This window comes from Haliotis rufescens, unplaced genomic scaffold (assembly GCF_023055435.1).
Source record: "Haliotis rufescens isolate VD_foot unplaced genomic scaffold, xgHalRufe1.0.p SCAF_10, whole genome shotgun sequence".
NCBI classification, from domain to species: domain Eukaryota; kingdom Metazoa; phylum Mollusca; class Gastropoda; order Lepetellida; family Haliotidae; genus Haliotis; species Haliotis rufescens.
Genome location: NW_025963780.1, coordinates 7432327 through 7454275, shown reverse-complemented (window position 1 = coordinate 7454275; position 21949 = coordinate 7432327). Strand labels below are relative to the sequence as shown.

The 21949-nt window shown below is 41.0% G+C and overlaps 1 protein-coding gene across 3 annotated transcripts in view; it reads left to right on the top strand.

Annotated features, from left to right (window-relative positions):
* Positions 1 to 21949, top strand: part of LOC124118005 (cilia- and flagella-associated protein 221-like) — a 244435-nt gene that overhangs the window by 196579 nt on the left and 25907 nt on the right. For 2 of the 3 annotated variants that reach the window (XM_046480039.2, XM_046480040.2), the window contains one exon: positions 10988 to 11113. The exons of the other annotated variant lie outside the window; for it this stretch is intronic. In XM_046480039.2, coding sequence (XP_046335995.1) covers positions 10988 to 11113 — 126 coding nt within the window. The remainder of the gene's footprint in view (positions 1 to 10987; positions 11114 to 21949) is intronic. 3 annotated transcript variants of the gene reach the window in all.

The window sequence follows — 21949 nt, the reverse complement described above, 5'->3', positions numbered from 1 at the left end:
GAGCTTTTTAAGCGAGCTTTCCCAGTGCTGAACCTAATGCTTTTAAATGCTTTTTTATCCACTCTTTTATACCGTTTTTATCACTAGGCGGTGTGGGCGGTGTACCACCACCTGTGCCACCTGTTAACGTGAGAGTCAAAGTTGATATAATAAATCCCAACGCGGTTAAAATACTGGCAATGGTTATCTCCTGTTCTCTGAACAATGTTTTAATTTTATCGGCCAGTGTAGTGTCATCGTTGAGGACTTGATCGATAGTTTCTCGAATTCGACTGATTTGCGAACAAGGTGCCTTTCTATTACTGGAAGCTGCTTCGATACGGGCCGATCTTTTGTATTCTAAGTTACGCAATATTTCCGCTACGCAGTGTCTACTGAACTCATCGCCCGCCTGTTCAAGTTTTGTTTTCTCTTGAGCTATATGTTTGTCGAGTTCGGATAGCTTGGCTATATTATTGATAAGTTCTCCCCGCATTGTTTGCAATGCCTTGTCAAGACCTCGTAAATCCCTAATACTAAACTCCGATACCTGTAACATGGAATTATCGTAATAGGTATCTAAGATTTCTCCGAGTCCGTTCGAGGCCACCATCGAGGAAGCTTCCAAATCATCTGTATTACCGAGTTCATCACACACGGTTCCAAGAACCTTAGTAGTCTTGCGGGAAGTTTTGCTCGTCCGTAGTCCACAAAACCTAATTTATCACGAACAAACACGGTGCCGTGTTTACCGGCTATCGTAGACAAAGCTAGGGGCTTACGATTACGAGAATGCATGAGGTCAATATCGGGTTCGCCGCGTATTCGCAATATTCCTTTACTATCTATCGTAAACTTTGAATAGTCACGACCTATTGGGGTAGCATAATTTTTATCTTCTTTTAAGGCATCGTAATAATCATTGACGTTTGATTGTAAAAGTTCATCGTTAAGACTACTAAGCCTGGTTTCATCAGTACCCTCTTCGATTGGATTCGGATCATCTAAGGTACTTAGATCAAAGTCATTAAGATCAAAATCACCCATTTTTATATTAAACATATGGTTATATAATTTCAATATAACAATGTCTTCGCAATACGGACGCAAGTTAAACCCACAACGTAGACTTCGAGATCCATTAGGGGTCAAAGCAATTCGTCAGTCTGTAACTATAACTAATAACCCTAGTACCATCGATCAGAATCAAACGCTTCTGGTTCGCTTTCCTAATCTCGGCGCACACGATGTGTTAGTTCCGGGAACTGTCCGACTAGCATTTACGATTATTTTGACTTCTACCGACGTTAACAGGGAGCCCGTTCAGAACATAGGTCGTGCTATTGTTAAGAAAATCGCCATTAAAATTAGCGGTAATGAGGTTTTGAGTATCAACGATAGCGATGTATACTATTGTTACATGGATCTCTGGAGAACGCATAAAGAGCGGGAAAACTTACAGTACCAAGGTATTTGTAATAAGAACACATTGAGACTGCGCGTGGGCGCTGAAAAAGGTGACGATACCGTCGTAAAAGATAAGGCCGTTGCCGACGCATTAGGTTACCGATTCTATATCCCCCTAGACTTTGAATTACCAGATTCCCACATGCCCTTTTATCAAGCATCCCTAGGCGATAGGTTAGAATACGAACTCACTTTTAATGACTACGGTAGAGTAATCAGAGCTGCTGAAGATGCTAGCTATTCCATAGACAATATCTCGCTGGAGTACGATATGATAACGGATCCCGAATTAGCCAGACAAATTCGTAACCAGTATACCGGAAGTTTAGCCATTTTGTACAATCGCGTGCTTCGACACCGAAAGATCACGAGGGACAAAAAAGATACGATGTGGAATATCAATCTAAACGTCCCCACGAGGTCATTGAAGGGTATTTTAATGTTGTTCGAGGACCCATCCGATGCGTTTAAAAGAAATACCGAGAAGTTCTACAATCCCAAGATTACAAAAGTAGAATTAACTATCGAGGGCGTTCCTAATCAACTATATAGCCAAGGAATGCTAGCGTATCACCAGTGGGATGAGATCATGAAACTCCCTTCTATAAAACGTTCCCCGGAAGTTAACGCGGTCATGAAAGATCTGTCTCTCGGGAGTGTATCGATGGGTGAATACCTCACCACGAAGTATGCGCTATGGCTAGACATGCGAACATTGGACGATGACCAACTACACAGCAGTGGGAGGAGAATAGAAAATGCTAGCGAGGGTGTTACTATACAGATAACGAAGCTCCAGGAAACGGCTGGTAAATTAAACATATATTTGTACGTGATTATGGATGCGCAACTTAATATACAGAATGGAAGATTCGTGCAAGCAATCTATTGATAATCTTTTACCTAAAGTACCACACTGCGCTATCATATGCGGGCAAACGGGCTGTGGAAAAACAGCTTTTATTCTAGATATTTTACAAAGTCATTTTAGGGACGTTTTCGATCATATTATTATTCTGTGCCCGACTATAAGCGTTAATAAAACATACCTATCAAGAGATTGGGTAATGAATGACGACGGGGTACACAGAGTCGATCCGGGCGATCGTTTACAAGACTGCCTCCTAGTATGTCACGAAAAATACAAAGGAGAATCAACCCTTTTCGTATGAGACGACTGCAGCGCGAGTAAAGAACTCACAAAAAAGAAAGATATGCTTTCGTATTTAGCATTCTCCGGTCGGCATACTCAACATAGCGTTTGGGTACTTACTCAAAAATACAACTCTGTCCTGAAAGATCTCAGAGAGCAGACCAAATGGGTAGCACTCTTTCATTGCAAAGATCGAGATTCATTCGAGGAATGTTTACGCGAAAATGATGTTATTTATACCAAGCTCGAACAAGATAAAGTCAGAAAACTGTTAGCGGAAACGAAGCACTGTAAACTCGTATTAAAAACCGATCAACCAGCTGCTTATGCAATTGCTTAGCAAAATGTAGCAAAATTATAGGAAAATGTAGCAAAATTATAGCAAATATAGCAAAATTATAGCATATATAGCAAATTGAACATTAGCGGTTAATATGACATAAAATGTGGTTCGAAATCATCATTCTTTCGCAACAGTTCATTATTATGGGATGTATTGGATATGCCATATTATATTATGTTAGACTTAAATATCTCCTTAGGTATTACATTATGGAATGCGACGAACTCATCGAACAAATGCTCAAAGATGAGCCAGATCAACATGTTGATAAATCTTTAGATAAACATAGAGAAAGACTCGCGGCTTTGGTAGCCGGTGGAAAATGCTCCCAATATTTGGGAGAAAATTATACCATCGAAAAAATTGATAACATGACCGACGAAGAAATTCAAAAACTGTATGCGCGTTACGAGTCTAGACTGGGAGCTACCATGACTAAAACCATAGGGTTGGCTATGTTACAACTATACACGAGCGTAGCTAGTACGTTTCTACCTATCCCGGCAGAACATCGCATGTTTTTATGCGAATCTCTAGAGAAAGACCCATTCATCGAACATGCTACAAGCTCAGTGAGCTGTGAGTTTTATCATAGATATGGAATGTTCTTAGCTCCGTTCACCACAGCTTTAATAACGGCTAGGTATTGTCAATTTAAACATACGTGCCCACTTAATAATATAAATGGAGACTCAACAGATTCTGGAAACACAATCACAACAGATTGTGAACGAGGATGCACAACAGATTGCGGAACAACGTGTGAATGAGGAACCATCACATGTGAATGCATCACAAAAACAACCCAGAGTAACTAAGAACCCCCCAAAAATAGCTGCAGGAAGAAAGGGAGGACTGGCAGGAAAGCAAAATTAATAAATAATTCAAATATTAATCCGATTAAAACATGGGCACTAGTAGGAGTTGTTGCTATAGCGGCTGTATGGTTCTTTTATAAGACCGGAGAAGAGAAAACGTCACCCCCGATGCAACAAGAAGTTCAATTAGAGGTTAGCCCGCATATAATGCTATAATAAGCATGACTACTCCAGCTACAGACGGTAAAATGTTGGTAAACGCAACGTATCATTCAGCGGTGGTCACCGGCTTGGCCATTGGCTATGCCCGTATAGCTAAAATGATTACTAAAGCCACACCTCCCAAGCTAGATTTTAATTGTTATGATATACCAATGATGGTTCTGGATATTGGATTGGCTATGGCACCGAAAGATATGCTCATCAAACAAGGGCTTATCCCGGAAGACATAATGAAGTAATTAATTAAAGATTTGAATATTTTTTATTATTAAGCATATGGCAACAATTGCGATGATGGTCGGTGGAGCTATTGTTAATGCTCTAGCTTTTTCGGGGAGTAATTATTTATTTTCTCGTATGAGTGAGCAAACGCTAAAGAAGTTGAAGAGGAACGTAAACGACATAACGAAGCAATGGAACAACTCCAAGCAGCCCAGTCACAATATACGCGGCAGAGAATGAAGAGATTAGACTTTATTCATGAAAAACTGCTTAAGGAAGGACATTCAATTCAAACGTTTAAGGATGTCGAATCTGCCATGCACGAATACAGGAAACTTTAGAACGCTGGACTAATAGAGGTTCGGGTTGGGGTGTGGATAAAATCGATAGTTTATATTTAGATATAGCAAATTATATGCCCTTCAAAGGTGGTTCTTATATAGATTTACCTCCGTATTATAAAAAGAAAAAAGCCATAATTAACGTAAAAAATAAATCCGATGACTGTTTAAGAATGATGATAAGATCTGCATTGTTCCCCGAAGATTCTAAAATTGCAAATAGACCTTCTAGCTATCCCCAAAACGATGGACTCAATTTCGATGGTATAGACGAACCTACACCAATATCACAAATTGATAAGGTGGAAAAGCAAAATAATTTAGCTATAAATGTTTTCGGACATTCTAAAGGAATTGTTGTACACAGGATAAGCTCCGCTCCGGAACATATCCCCAGAATCAATTCATTTCTGATCGAAAAAGATGGTAAATATCATTATACGTGGATAAAGAGTTTAAACAGGCTATTATACGATCAAACAAAACATGCTAGAAAGAAATATTTCTGTGAAAGATGCCTACATGGGTACAGCAGACAAGATCTATTAGAAGCGCATAAAGAAGACTGTAGAGGTGTTGGACAGAATGCTATCAGGATCGATATGCCTAAAGAGGGAAAAAATATATTAAAATTTGAACTTTATTGTAATCAAATGCCAGTACCGTACGTAATTTACGCCAACTTCGAAGCGCTTATCAAACCCATAGAAAATACTGAACACAATACTGATAATAGTTTTACGTACAAAACTCAAGAACATATTCCTTGTGGGTTTGGATATATAGTTGTAAGGTATGATGGGAAAACAAACCAGCCCGTGATTTACAGAGGTCCCGATGCAGCGGGAAAGTTCCTAGAATATCTACAAAACGAAGAGAGAATAATCAGGGAAAAATTATCGTGTAAGAAACCCATGTGTATGACGAGGGATGATTGGAGGGCCCATAAGAAGTCAACGAGTTGTCACGTTTGTAATAAACCCCTGGATGGGGATTCCGTAAGAGATCATTGTCACGTCACGGGTAATTATCGGGGAGCCGCGCATAACGAGTGTAACTTGAAACTACAAATGAATTCTCAAACAATACCCATCCCCGTTGTGTTTCACAACCTTAGGGGATACGATTCACATCTCATCATGCAAGCTATCTCAAAGACCGACGGCGGTTTAACGTGCATTCCTAATAATATGGAAAAATACATATCATTCTCGTTGACTAAACCTATACATTATAGGGACAAGGATGGGAAATCTAGAATAAAACAAAGTAATGGGCTTAGATTCATAGACTCCGTACAGTTTCTGTTATCTTCCCTGGACAATTTGGCTAATGTGAACAATCCCGATGACTTCGCGATAACAAATCAATATACCCATAGGTTAACTCGTCATTTGTTGCTGAGAAAAGGTGTATATCCTTACAAATATATGGATGATTGGTCTAGATTCGAAGAAACCGAATTACCACCCCTCGAATCATTCTATAGTAACTTAACAGAATCTAAAATAACAGATGCCGATTATGAACACGCTCTGACGGTCTGGGATAAATTAGGTTGTAAGAATTTAGGTGATTATCACGATCTGTACTTAAAAACCGATGTACTGTTACTCGCCGATATATAATCGAGATATTTAGAAAGACATGTTTAAAACAATACGGCTTGGACCCGGCATGGTACTATTCCAGTCCCGGACTATCGTGGGATGCATTGTTGAAGAAGACCGGCGTAGAACTAAAACTACTCACAGATTACGGTATGCACTTGTTTATTGAGAAAGGATTAAGAGGTGGTATATCGATGGCGGCGAAAAGGTATTCTAAGGCTAATAATAAATTAGTGGAAGGATACGATCCGAGTAAACCCGACACGCATATATTATATCTCAACGCCAACAATTTGTACGGATGGGCTATGAGTCAACCTTTACCTACGGCAGGTTTTGAGTGGGTCGATAATATCGAAGTGAATGATGCGAATAAAGGGTACATACTAGAAGTTGACTTGGAATATCCAAGTTCGTTACATAAAGATCATAACAGTTATCTGCTAGCTCCCGAAAGATTAATGGTTAATAAAGATTGGATGTCGGAATATCAACACTCCTTGATGGATAATACAAGGTTAGCTAACGTAGAAAAACCCGTACCAAATTTGATGGATAAGACCAAATATATAGTTCACTACAGAAATCTCCAGTTGTATCTATGTATTGTATGAAACTTAAGAAAATACACAGAGTTCTAAAGTTTGATCAAAGCCCTTGGATGGAGCCCTATATAAGGTTGAACACAGATTTAAGAAAGATAGCTACCAGCGATTTCGAAAAGAATCTGTATAAGCTCATGAATAACTCAGTATTTGGTAAAACTATGGAGAATCTAAGGAAGCGTGTTGATGTTAAATTAGTCAGATCCAATGAGGAAGAAAAACTCAGGAAACTTATAGCCAGTCCGGCTTTTAACAGAAGCAAGATATTCGATAACGACTTAGCCGCGTTGCATATGCAGAAGAGAAATATAAAATTCAACAGACTGGTGTACGTCGGTATGAGTATTCTCGACTTGTCAAAACACTTAATGTATGACTTTTATTACAACGAACTTAAGAAGCAATACGGCGATAGATGCGAGATGCTATATACCGACACAGATTCTTTGTTGATGGAAATACAAACCGAGGATGTATATAAAGATATGGCAGAAAAAATAGATATGTACGACACGAGCGATTACCCAAAAGATAATCCACTGCACAGCGTAGTAAATAAAAAGGTGTAGGTAAGATGAAGGATGTGCTGGGACCCCTAGAGCGGAGTATGTAGGATTAAGACCTGAGATGTATTCTATAAAAAAGTCCGATAATGGGGAGATAAGAAAAGCTAAGGGTGTTAAGAAGTACGTTGTAAAAAAGCATATCAAACACGAACAGTATAAAGAATCATTATTCAACGGTAGAACGTTCAAACACGAGATGAACTCTTTAAGAAGTTACAATCATAGGATATATGAACAAGACATCATTATCCCCCTTAGATACAAAGAGATGGATTGATAATGATGGTGTAACTACCTATGCTTATGGTTATGGTGGTAATACCGTACCGTCGGGAGCTATGAACAACTCTTCTCGTACAAATGCCCTACCCGGTCCATCTTGAAGATAATAAAGAATAGGCTCTCCTTCTTTCATAACCAATCGACTAATGTTATATGTCTTAAGGGACCATATGGGATCGGTTGCGCGACGTAGACCTCCTTCGAGTTCACCATGCTGGTATAAATATCTTACCCTTACTCTATCCGGAAGTTTTCGTTCTTTGCCTCTCCTTGGTGCTGAAGATTCAGAAGTCACGGATTTCATTTTAATAGCATCGGATGGTTTCTTCCCTATTAATCTCGTTACTTCATTATTCAGCGCTGATACAACGGCTGATAATCGTGTCACCCATTCGGTTGATCTCAATTGCTCGGATTTCATTTCGATCCCATACTGATAGCCAAACAAACGTTCCGCCAATGTCCTGTTAAATCTTTCCACGATAGCTTGACTGCGGTGGGCCTCTCTTTCACCACGCCTGATTTCGACATCGTTCTTTGTTAACAGTTTAGTCACCGATCCCATAAACTCGCGACCGGGATCTACTTGAAATAGCTTGGGCCATTTTAGTGGTCCGCGTTTATATATGCGACTCAGCGCATTAGCTACCTCTGTTGATTCTTTCGAGGTTAATGGCTCAGCCTCTTTGTATCGACTAGCCACATCCACTACTGTTAAAGCGTATTTATACGTTTTGCGTTTTACCTTGTCGTGGGGAAGAAACAAGAGGTCAGCCTGATGAACTTCATTTGTTGTAAAAATATCAAACTTCTTCCTCGGTATATAACGGGGTGCCGGTAAATATATTTGCCACATCGCTTGTTTCCTTAACCAATCCTTGGCCACATCTTTAGATACCTTAGCCGCGGTGGCTAATATTTTTATTGCTCCTATACCTTTCCAATATCCTCGTGGGCTATAGTAAATTTTATTCATTATTAATTAATATTGATATTTCTTTTAAAACGACTTTGGTTGAATCGCATCATCATTTTTATAATAATAGAAGCAATGATTGGCTCCAGGTATTGGTGAGCTAGAGTCAATTTAACTTAATCTCATGACTATCGTTGAATCACATTAGCGTTTTGGCATAAAAAATTCCATCTGTAGTAGCTGTATAGGTAAATAAATCCAGCTCTAGTGGAGTTGCGGCAGAACCATCATTACCTATACTACTGAAAGCGTGACGACAGCCAGTAGACCGATGCAGATCAGTCTAGCGGATCTGCCAAACCCTCAAAGTCTGGACGATCATTTTGTAAGTCGTGGCTAACGACTTTCACTTGGTTGACATACAATGAGGATTTGCAGATTTTATTGTTTTCAGTAGCTAGTCGTATATTGAATCTTGATTGACCGCCATTTTGCTTTCTCGGACGATCGATATCCAATTTTTTTATGGTCAATAATTAAGTACAGATGAAAAAAGTATTCAAATAACTATTGCTATCAACGATATTTTAGTATTTGTCATTAAATTATCTGTCTTGTTTTTAAAAAAATCTTTAGTTTAAAAAAAAACTTTTCCCGTGAGGTCACGTGATAACCAAATATGGGATAATAGTCTCGATCCAAATGTTACAACGCGTACACAGACTCATGAATATAACTCATGAATATTAATTAGACCTTTCACTACGTTAACAGATTGTTATTATAACAGAAACAAACGTATGTTTTCCATGTAAATCTAAAATGATATTATTTGTTATTAATTGTCCGGTGAATTAAACAATTTAAATTGAAACAATTCAATATTCATCATATTATAAATACGTAAACTTGTAATGTGTTTGAAAAGTCGTACTAAAATACACTATTTGAAGGGGGCTTGGCCTAAATGCAAATGTCCGATTGGGATTTTAAATTTTCCGGACCCCATTTCACCTCACCTCACTAGTCTGGACTAATGCCGATTTTATAGTGCTAACCCACTGAGATACCATGCCACAGTTTAAGATACATACCCACACTCAGACAGAGTATACTGACTCCGAGCCAACCAGTCCTTTTTTTAGCCACTTAATGCCAAGCGCCAGGCAGGGTAACAACAAGAACCATTTTTTGTATGTCTTTTAGTGTGACACAGAATTTGGTATCCACTAGACCACGGAGGCAGTCTTATAATAATGTGTAATGGGTCTGTTGTATGACTTGCCACACAACAGTGACAACAAATCTCTTCAGTATTTCTGTATTTTGTGAAGGTTGTCATTGCATCTTTTATCATAAGGGCAAGGTCATTATCTATTTCGAGGCATGGCCTAAAGCTTCCGGCGCATCAACAGCAGTGCTTGACAAAAAATTTCATTGCCTCATATGCAGTGTCTATTCACTATATAATTTTGCAGTGCTCAGCCGCTATATGGATACGTCAGAAAGCGGCAGCCACAACTCAAACATTAATCAAGACAAAGGTGTGGCTGTTGCTGTTAATCATACTGAAATGACAACATTGCATACATTGTTGAGTGTGTGAAAAACACTTTGATCTTGACATTGTGAATAACCAAAAGAACAATTTATGTCTGTAAATAGCTTTACATGACTCACCACCTGCTGCCTTCAGCCCTAATCCACACAATGATTGCGTGTAAGGGATTAATCCCCTGAGTAGACAACTTAGTTATGGACACGGTAATCAAAGAAGACAGAAAAGCCCCCAAGTGCATTTTAAAAATCTGAGGTAAAAAGAGGGTAGCGCAACAACCACCGTTTTAACAACAGTGGTGAATCTTTTTTTGGGCTGACGATTTAGCCTATCAATTGTTTTGTCTGTTTTGAGCTGTTCCATTTTTCAAATGATTTTGGTCAAGCATTTATTAAGCATGCCCTAAAGTAGTAAAATCTGCAAAGTTGCTATGTTAAGTTGATACATCAACCTTTGAAAATTTCAATCTTAGCTGAGATAGCGATCTTAGATCCAATCCATCATACAATCCCACTGAGATCGGTTGATGTAAGTAGAATAAGACTTGGGTATGGCGATTGTTAAGCTGATTGTAAGTGCCTAATATTGATTGTAACTGGGGATGCTTTTTACAAGTGAGCCCAGTGACATAATTCCCTGAACACTAAGATGATGTGTTATTCACAATAATGAAAACAATGATGACCTCAGGTTTTGCTTTAATATGTGGCAAGTTACCATGACCAGAAGTGTGTAACACTCTGTATAATTAAAGTACCTGACAGCATAGCATCTTTTTCTGAAAGTTCTGCTGCATTGCATGGACATGTGTTTTTCCAAACCTGGACTGCTTACAAACAGTTTTTCTAGTTGAGAACTTGTGAACATTGTGACTTCCCTGAAGTAATCACCTTTTTATATTACAGAGACGAGGAGACAGCAGAATCTAAATCTCGCCTGAATGGCATCTACCTTACCCCAGAGATGGTGAATGCTCAGTTCACCCTCATAGATGGGTCTCAGTCATCATCATCAGATGACAAGTTGTCTAAGTAAGTTGCCATACTTTATTCAGATAAGGATACTTTATTAACCCTAAGACTGCGTGTCATGACAATAGTCGCGCAGACCTTCCGAGTACGGCAGTGCGTGTCATGACAATAGTCGCGCAGACCTTCCGAGTACGGCAGTGCGTGTCATGACAATAGTCGCGCAGACCTTCCGAGTACGGCAGTGCGTGTCATGACAATAGTCGCGCAGACCTTCCGAGTAAGGCAGTGCGTGTCATGACAATAGTCCCGCAGACCTTCCGAGTAAGGCAGTGCGTGTCATGACAATAGTCCCGCAGACCTTCCGAGTAAGGCAGTGCGTGTCATGACAATAGTCGCGCAGACCTTCAAAGAATGGCAGTGCGTGTCATGACAATAGTCGCGCAGACCTTCCGAGTAAGGCAGTGCGTGTCATGACAATAGTCCCGCAGACCTTCCGAGTATGGCAGTGCGTGTCATGACAATAGTCGCACAGACCTTCCGAGTACGGCAGTGCGTGTCATGACAATAGTCGCACAGACCTTCCGAGTACGGCAGAGTGTGTCATGACAATAGTCATGCAGGAAGTCGCATGTCCATATGCGGAATTACCATTGTTTCAGAAGTCAGAACTTAGGATACAATAAACAACATTTAAATATTCATAATTTTAAGTGGTTGAATACATGTACTTTTATATACAAAAATACAAATCCTGTGTTGTAATGATAGCAGTATTGCTATTTTAATATCAACAAAGTTTACATTGCCTTCGTATATATGCCTTGGCAAAAGGTGACCATCTGCTGTGCGTTTTTCATTTGTCATTTTCCATTTAATATGATGAGAGAAAAACTAAAATAAAGATAGCGAGATCTGATACCAATGTTTCAGCAATTGCAAAGGGTCACTGGATGTGATGTCACAAACAGGGGTAGTCTGCTGCTAATCTTTCCTTACAAAACAATAGCAGTCACACCCAGAATAAATACAAAGCACTACATGGTATCAGTTATGTAGTTATCACATCTTTTCAGTTAATCCTTTGAACAATTTTTGACAAAGTATGTTGTTTTTACAAAGGCACTTCACGCCCAGTTATGGGTGTATTCCGCCTGCTTTAGGAAACCCTAAATTTGTAAACACTTGCTTTTGACATATCCTCTGTGCAAGATAACCGTGCAAGAACAGCAGGAACTCACCTGACCATTCCTCTCTTGCTAAGCTGTCATGTGAATTTAAATTACATGTTCTAAATTCACCACATCAGACCTGGTTTAATAACCCAATCTTAGATTAAATAATTAACCCTGACAGCAAAAGTGCCAAATGCAAATGACCGATTGCAAAATATATCCTTAACAACCTCAGAGGCACGGATGAATGTTATTTAGTGATTTTGCAAAGTTTTTTTATCAGGTAATCTGAGTGGTTCTACCACTAAATATACCAAAATAAAGTCATTAAATGAGCATGAAGTGAATGATGACAAATTCACAGGTGTACGGTTATACCATGAAACATGGGTGACAAGAATGGAGTAGTTTTTATTGTATGCAATTTTCCTGAAAAATAAGGGTTGTTGCTGTTTTGATTTTTTTAACTGAACTTCATTGTTGGAAAAGATAATATGGACATGTATTTACTGTTTACCATATAATGGGTAGGTTTCTCGGCAGGATAAAGCAAAAAAATAAAAACAGTTTCTGTTGGGGTCAAAGGTCAAGTAGGGATCACTTTCAGTGTTTGCAAACAAACATGGCGTTGCCCTTGTCATTCGTCGATCGAGTCAGAATTAACCTTTGGGAATCTGGAGAAACTACTGGGATAATGCTATCATTATCAAAAGAATAGTCTGATATGCTGAAAATCAGTGTCTAATTGTGATGTAGTTAAGGCCTATTACAAGTTTTGGAAACTTGGAGATATACATTGCGAAATGATTTTGCGAGAACACTAGCTAAGCGGGATCAGTTGCCATATCTGTGCTTGTAGACCTCTGCGGCTTGAACTTTTGCCACATATAAGAATAGTTGGATTGCCGCGAAAGTCAAGTACAAACAATTTGTGTAGGCAATTGTTGTTTTGCATATATAGCATATATATAGTTAAGCCACTGAAAAAGAAACAGGTTTCAGTTGGAACTATATTGGCTACTGTCAAGGTCCGACTGACACATCACTAACCATCTGACGTAATATATATTAATTCGCACATTCCAAGGAAACTTGCAATGTTCAGGTATTGTTTGTGAGAGATGGGAATAGATTTTCAAGCACATAATTGAAGAATGACAGTTTGTGATAAAGATGTTATCAGGCTTGTGTTTGTTTGGGGATGGTGAATATCCTGTATTAGGAATAAACACTATGTATTTATACAATGTTTATTCCTAATACAGGATATTCACCATCCCCAAACTTACAAGCATGATAATCTCTATTTACTAAACTACATAATTGTACATACACATTTACACATGTCACACAAATTTGCTAGGTTAAAGGTTATAGTAAGCATCATCCAATCAAATGTGAGGATTCAATGGGTTTTTCCCCGTCGCTGTCAATGAGGTTCTGCTGATTGCCCCATTGCTGGTCCGAAGCCCAGTTTGTTGGGTCACTGACGGTTACTGGCATCTGGTGATTATGGGGGCTAATTAAAACTGTGTCAGCTAGACACCTGAGAGTTGGAGTGTTGTTTCCCTTTAACAGTATTAATCCTACAAAATCCTACTGACCATGTGCATACCTCTGCCAACTCATTCTCTTTCTCATCGCCACTGTGTGGTGATGTGTTTTGACTTTTAAGAGAAGTTTGTTTTTCCCTTGCCAAGTTCTGTGAAGATTTACACAGCCTATAAACATGGACAAAAAGGACATACAACGAGCGGTATGCAAAGAATGCTGACACACTTATTCTACATTAGTCCCTCACTCCTTATGTTGTGATTGTCGCGGGCAGTGTTCATTGAACTCACAGTGTGCAGAGTGTCATGCCTGATTCTGCCTTTCTCGTCTATCTTCAGCGATGTCTTTGCAGGTTATCACCGTTCCAAGGCCAAGGATTCAACTAAGAAATCCAAGACCAGCTCAGAAGAAACTTTACTTTCTGTCACAGATGATACGATTTCTGACAGTTTTCTCATGGATGATATTTCCAATCCAGACCTAGTGAACGCTTCACATTCTCCTATACAAGTCGATGTTCATTCTATCCAATCCCGATCGTATTCCCATTGAAGCGACCGATCACACAACCACCTTTAAGATGTCACGCTTGGAATCGACTTGATCCGTTCCTGCAGCCGATCGTGATAAGAACATTGGTTCTACTAGCTCCTGGGGGTCACTCCCGGTTGTCACAGTAAGGATCAACGATCTAATTCTAAGAATAAGGATCGGCACTCCAGCTCCCAGGATCAGTGTTCTTGCTCCCAGGATCAGCACTCTAGATCGGGACAGCGCTCTGCGGCTGAGAACAAACATCCACACCGCGATCGTCGTGATTCACGTTCATGTTCGATTTTGTATGACCGCCCCTTGCCTACAGGAAGTTCTATCTACAGCATGGATCGGTCTTCCTCAACATGGCGATTACAACTATGGGAACTATCCGATACCTGGGATGCTTACCAGATTTATCCAGACCCTTACTACCAATGACCCGGATACCCATACCCACCAAGTTTTCACGACTACCGCTCTACTAGCAACTATGATTATTCTCCACTCCGCCATCCTCCTAGGGAACGTCCATTGTATGATGACAATCACCGACCTTTTTCTAAAACTAACAATCGTAGTTCGTCAACACATGGGGATCGCGAACGTCAGAGCCATTCCCGAAGCCAATCTCATTCAGTTCACAGATCAACGGATTGCATTCAAACTAGGTCGGCTCCTCCGGAACCTTGTCCACCTAGTTGAGAGTTGAGATCACCGTGATCAACAGCAGAGTACGGAACAATCGTTTGACTCCTTCATGAAAGCCATCCCTACAGTCATACTTCAACGCTTGGGAACTCCATCAACTTCTCAGACTACAGATTGGGCTCCGGTTCCGGTTAACAGGTCGGGTGGTTTGGCCTCTGCGTTAGTCGACCCTAGTCTCCAGGATCTAACAACTGACAGCTACCACCCAACCAGTGCTCTTGACCATCTTTCATCGCAACACTCCTCGAATCAGTCCTACATTGTTTTGCAGACAAGTTTCAATTACAGTGTACAACATCGACTGCAGATTGGTTCACAGGATTTGAGTTCCATCACCAAGCTCATCCAATTTCACGGTTCCTCCCAGACCAGTATTATTCGACATTAACTCTAACTTGGATATGGCCTTCATTTCTTTACATTGTATACGTGATAGACTCTATGCACCCTGCTTCGTTGTTGAAGATACCGGTACTCATGGAATGTCAGCTACGATAACCTCCCAAGAGTTTGATAGCGATATATCTATACTGTCTACGTTTCTGTCAGCTATGGACAAGCTCTCCTACTCTCTCTATACTCATTCTCACGAGGATGCCTTTATTCAACGAGTGATACTCCTTATACAGGATAAGCTCATGCAGATCTTGGATTTCCTCTCACCAGTCTGGCTCCATGACAGCTCTTCTTTGCCATTGGGTACTACAACACTTACTTGGGATGATCAGTTCAAGGCAAAGCCTTATAATTGGTCTTCCCGCACCCTGTTTGCAGATTCGATCCAGCAGGTTGCTCAAGATGTGCAAAGAGTCTCTAGCCTCCAGGTCACTGTGGATCTTTTGCATCTCCAGAAGAGACAATTGGAAGATTAGGAGGAGAAAGAGCGAAACTATCCACAGGTTGCTTCTGCCAATCGTGACCTTCGTGAAATGCTCTCATATGGACCTAATCCCTTTGCGGACGTAGTAGAGGACGAAGAGGACAACACGGTTGGAAACCATTCGCAGGACGATCTGTCTCCTCCCAAGCGCTCTGGTGAACCTTCCCGAGGGGGAGATTTGACAGGGAACTGATTCGTTTTCACAAAGCCACGACTATGATCTTCTGCCTCCAGGCATTCCTGGGGCTATTTGTAAGCTACTGGAGCAGCCTTGCAGACCCCTTCCAGACACAGTTACTACAACACCAGCCCCTACAGAGAACGTATCCAGCCAGGCAACTACCACTGTTGATCGACGCTATGGGTAGGTTAGTAGAAAAAACGCAATCAAAAGTCTCAGCCCACTTTCCGCGACTCCGAGGTTTTATACACCCATTTTCCTTGTCCCCAAAAAGGACACTCAAACAGCTGCTCCGACTCAACAACTGCTGCGTCTTGTAACGTCTGTGCAGGAGCTCACTGTACAGGGTCAACTGCATCTGCGACCACTTCAATGTTTTCTCACGCTCTCTATCCGAATCAACGATTGTCACACGCTGATTCTCTTTTCCACTCCGTCTCAGCCCTCATCTTCAATGGTGGCTGGTCACATCTAACGTTTGCGGATGGTACTCTTTGAGGCCATTCATGCCGTCCTTTCATCTGTTTGTAAACGCTTCAACTGTATGTTGGGGAGCACACTTTCGAGATTTGCAAAAGGCAGGGCAGTGGTCCTATGACAAGCTTTGCCTTCACATCAGCAATATCCTCCTCCCTAATCATTCAGTCCGACAACACTGTGGTCATGTGGTACATCAACAAAATGGTATCCAAGAAGTCGATGTCCGTCCTCTCACTCGCTCTAGAGTTATTTCAACTCATTGACTCCCTCAACATCCATGTCCGGGCTCAACATATTCCAGGGATCTCCAATGTCATATTCTGGTGTCCCCCGCCGTGATATTGCTGGAATATTGCTAAAAGCGGTGTAAAACCATATTCACTCACTCACTCACTCCAATGTCATAGCAGAGTCCTTGTCCCAACCCGACAGACCATCACCAACCGAGTGGTCTCTTCATCCAACATCGTTCCACTGGATTTCCCAACTTTATCAGACCTCAGAAGTAGACCTCTTCGCCACCTGCTTCAACGCTCGGCTGTCCTGATTCGTATCACCCATCCCTGATCCCCTAGCTATGGAGCATGATGTGTTGGCAATTTCGTGGGAAGGTCTCAATGCCTTCGTCTTTCCTCCAAAAGGGATCCTTCCCTGGGTCCTCCAGAGGGTAGCAGGTACAAATCGCCTGTCTCTGATTTTGGTTGCCCCCTATTATCCAACATGCAATTGCTTCCCCTCCTTGCTAAGGCTCGTCGACGAACAATTACATCATCTTTCACTCCACAATAACCTACTTCTTCAGCCTCAGTTTCAGTGGCTCCTTCCATCCCTTGCAAAGCTCCATCTCCTTGCAAAGTCTCTCATTGCCAAAGGCTACTCCCAGCAGGTTCCGAAGACCATAACTGCAGCCCATCGTTCATCAACCAGGCACCTTTATGACCACCCTTTGAGACTTATTGTCGTGCTTGTGATATTTTAACTCCTACATCAGCCTCACCTCAGTAGATCGCTGACTGTTTACATCACCTGCATTCGACCCAGAAACTAAAGGGATCCACGTTAGCCACCTACCTCACAGCTATCAACTTTGTCATTTCCACCACTTCAGGGGCAAAGGTTTCCACGGTTGCGGAACGAGAATCTCTCATCTGTTCATAGTTATTAGGAGACCAAGCCGCCTGTTTTTGGCCTTCTTCATGGGACCAGAAAGTTTGAATTCTTCAACACCTGATTTCCTGTGATTACGAGCCACTGGCAGAGAAGGACTTCGAGACAGACACGCTGAAAACCATCTCTTTGTTGGCTTTGGCCACTGCAGCCTGTGTTAGCGAAATTCATTCTTTGGATGTCACCAGGGACAGGTTGAGAAATCAAAAAGTAGTTGGGCATTCCTGTGACTTCATTCTGATTTCATGGCAAAGAACCAACTTCCCGGCCAACCTGGCCGTCTATTTACGATTCCCCCGCTCTCATCTATCTTGGGATCAAATGACCATGAAGACCCCTCCCTGTGCCCAGTTCGAGAGCTTGGTCTGCCTCCACCAACAACGTCCAAACCTCACCAGACTCGAGCGGTTGCTTCCACCATAACTGCACCCTTTCAGCCATCATGGAAGGGTGCAGTTTTCTGATATCACTACCTTGGCAACATCTTAGTCACGGACAGACAAGGCTCCACAAGTTTCGTCCTTTGGTGTTGGCACAACAACTGTCTCGCCCCAGTTCACGCAGATAAGGTATTATACATCAAGATCCTTGCGGGTTACAATTGTATATGAGTAAAAATAATTACATAATTTGAAGATTGAAAAAAGGTAAAATCCAGTCTCTCAAAATGAAAACTTTATTTTCTTATTTGCTTTCAACATCAACTGTAACGTTAGAAGATAATTAATTGCAACTTTACAAACCTTTGGTTCCATATGTTTGAAAGATTTTATCCTGTTGCAGAGGTGTCTTTCCTGTAACAGTGTTAAAATTGGTCCAGATTCACTGAAAGAAGGTTGTTTGATTTGATTATTAACTTTCAGAATATAAATAAGTAATGATGTTCAGTTATAGATGAAAATGGAAATAATATAGTTACATTATGTGAAAAAAATTGACTTTCCATATCAATTCACATATTTCTGTTAGGATGTGTAACACATCTGAATGGTGACCATATAAACCAACAATACATTCTTCTGAATCAGATATATGCTAAACTGGAGTTATAACTAAAACAACTTCATACTTTGGAGTCCTTGTTTCATTCAATTTCTCAACTTTGAGCTTAAAAGTCTTGCTGTGTTTCAGGAAAGACATCTGTGTTACAGTATAGACAGCAAGTGTCACAGGAAGGTCACTTTGATGAAAATTATAACCTCTCCTCAGATACTAATGAAAACAGTCTTTTCTATTTGCTGTTTTTAAAAGAAAACATACATATAATCGTAAACGCTTATAATAAAAGAAGCTGAAAGTGAACAAAATGACATAGCATTTCGGCCCATGAAGATCTGGGGTAGAATAGGTCTTCAGCAACCCATGCTTGCCGTAAAAAGCAACTATGCATGTTCGAAAGAGGCGACTAACGGGATGGACATTTATAAAAAAGACTAAGGTAAGTACTGTATTCTCCCTGATAAGCCATGCTATAAATGTTCTCTGAAGGATTTCACCTCGTTGTCAAGGTACATGTCCAAATATGTCCCCCCACTGAATTACAATCACATGCATGTCTATACTTCTGATAAAAGACACTTGTATAATGTTATTTCCTAACCACATAAAGTGCTCTCTTTATGCAAACTTGGAAACTTATAATGTAGAATACAATGATCCGATATCAATAAAAACCAGAACCTTAACATTTGAAAGCCATCAACAAACATAAAACACACTTAAATAATAAATGCACTGATCCTTCTCGATATATTTCTCCGCTCCTCCACACCCCTCTTTCTGTTTCTAAACCCCACTATCCCTCTCTTTCTTTTTCTCCACTCCACCATCTGTCTCTTTCTGTCGCTTCACTCAACCATCCTTCTCTTTCTTTTTCTCTGCTCCACCATCCTTCTCTTTCTGTTTCTCCACTCCACCATTCTTCTCTTTCTGTTTCTCCATTCCACCATTCTTCTGTTTCTCCGCTCCACCACCCTTCCTATTCTGTTTTTCTGCTCCACCATCCTTCTCTTTCTGTTTTTCTGCTCAACCATCCTTCTCTTTCTCTTTCTCTGCTCCACCATCCTTCTCTTTCTTTTCTCCCCTCCACTATTCTGCTCTTTCTGTTTCTCCATTCCACCATTCTTCTGTTTCTCCGCTGCACCACCCTTCCCTGTCTGTTTTTCCACGCCATCCTTTTCTTTCTGTTCTTCTGCTCCACCATCCTTCTCTTTCTCTGCTCCACCATCCTTCTCTTTCTTTTTCTCCTTCCACCATTCTGCTCTTTCTGTTTCTCCATTCCACCATTCTTCTGTTTCTCCGCTCCACCACCCTTCCCTGTCTGTTTTTCCACGCAATCCTTCTCATTCTGCTTCTCCGCCCTTCTTTCTGTTTCTCCACTCCACCATCCTTCTCTTTCTGTTTCTTCACTCCACCATCCTTCTCTTTCTGTTTCTCTACTCCACCATCCTTCTCTTTCTGTTTCTCCACTCCACCATCCTTCTCTTTCTCTTTCTCTGCTCCACCATCCTTCTCTTTCTCTTTCTCTACTCCACCATCCTTCTCTTTCTTTTTCTCCCCTCCACCATTCTGCTCTTTCTGTTTCTCCATTCCACCATTCTACTGTTTCTCCTCTCCACCACCCTTCCCTTTCTGTTTTTCTGCTCCACCATCCTTTTCTTTCTGTTTTTCTGCTCCACCATCCTTCTCTTTCTGTTTCTCTGCTCCACTACCCTTCTCTTTCTGTTTTTCAGCGCCACCATCCTTCTCTTTTTTTTTCTCCATCATCCTCCTCATTCTGTTTCTCCGCTCCACCCTCCTTCTCTTTCTGTTTCTCCACTCCACCATCCTTCTCTTTCTGTTTCTCCACTCCACCATCCTTCTCTTTCTGTTTCTCCACTCCACCATCCTTCTCTTTCTGTTTCTCTACTCCACCATCCTTCTCTTTCTGTTTCTTCATTCCACCATCCTTCTCTTTCTGTTTCTCCACTCCACCATGCTTTTCTTGCTGTTTCTCTACTCCACCATCCTTCTCTTTCTGTTTCTCTACTCCACCATCCTTCTCTTTCTGTTTCTCCACTCCACATCCTTCTCTTTCTGTCTCTCCACTCCACCATACTTCTCTTTCTGTTTCTCCACTCCACCATCCTTCTCTTTCGGTTTCTCTACTCCACCATCCTTTTCTTTCTGTTTCTCATTTCCACCATCCTTCTCTTTCTGTTTCTCTACTCCACCATCCTTCTCTTTCTGTTTCTCCATTCCACCATCCTTCTCTTTCTGTTTCTCTACTCCACCATCCTTCTCTTTCTGTTGCTCTACTCCACCATCCTTCTCTTTCTGTTTCTTCACTCCACCCTCCTTCTCTTTCTGTTTCTCTACTCCACCATCCTTCTCTTTCTGTTCTTCACTCCACCATCCTTCTCTTTTTGTTTCTTCACTCCACCATTCTTCTCTTTCTGTTTCTCTAATCCACCATCCTTCTCTTTCTGTTTCTCTACTCCACCATCCTTCTCTTTCTTTTTCTCAGTTCCATCATACTTCTCTTTCTGTTCCTCCCCTCCATCCTTCTCTTTCTTTTTCTCCGCTCCATTATCCTTCTTTTTGTTTCTCCACTCCACCATCCTTCTCTTTCTGTTTCTCTACTCCACCATCCTTCTCTTTCTGTTCTTCACTCCACCATCCTTCTCTTTCTGTTTCTCTACTCCACCATGCTTCTCTTTCTGTTTCTTCACTCCACCATCCTTCTCTTTCTCTTTCTCTGCTCCACCATCCTTCTCTTTCTGTTTCTCTACTCCACCATCCTTCTCTTTCTTTTTCTCCCCTCCACCATTCTGCTCTTTCTGTTTCTCCATTCCACCATTCTACTGTTTCTCCTCTCCACCACCCTTCCCTTTCTGTTTTTCTGCTCCACCATCCTTTTCTTTCTGTTTTTCTGCTCAACCATCCTTCTCTTTCTGTTTTTCTGCTCCACCATCCTTCTCTTTCTGTTTTTCTGCTCAACCATCCTTCTCTTTCTCTTTCTCTGCTCCACCATCCTTCTCTTTCTTTTCTCCCCTCCACTATTCTGCTCTTTCTGTTTCTCCATTCCACCATTCTTCTGTTTCTCCGCTGCACCACCCTTCCCTGTCTGTTTTTCAACGCCATCCTTTTCTTTCTGTTCTTCTGCTCCACCATCCTTCTCTTTCTCTGCTCCACCATCCTTCTCTTTCTCTGCTCCACCATCCTTCTCTTTCTTTTTC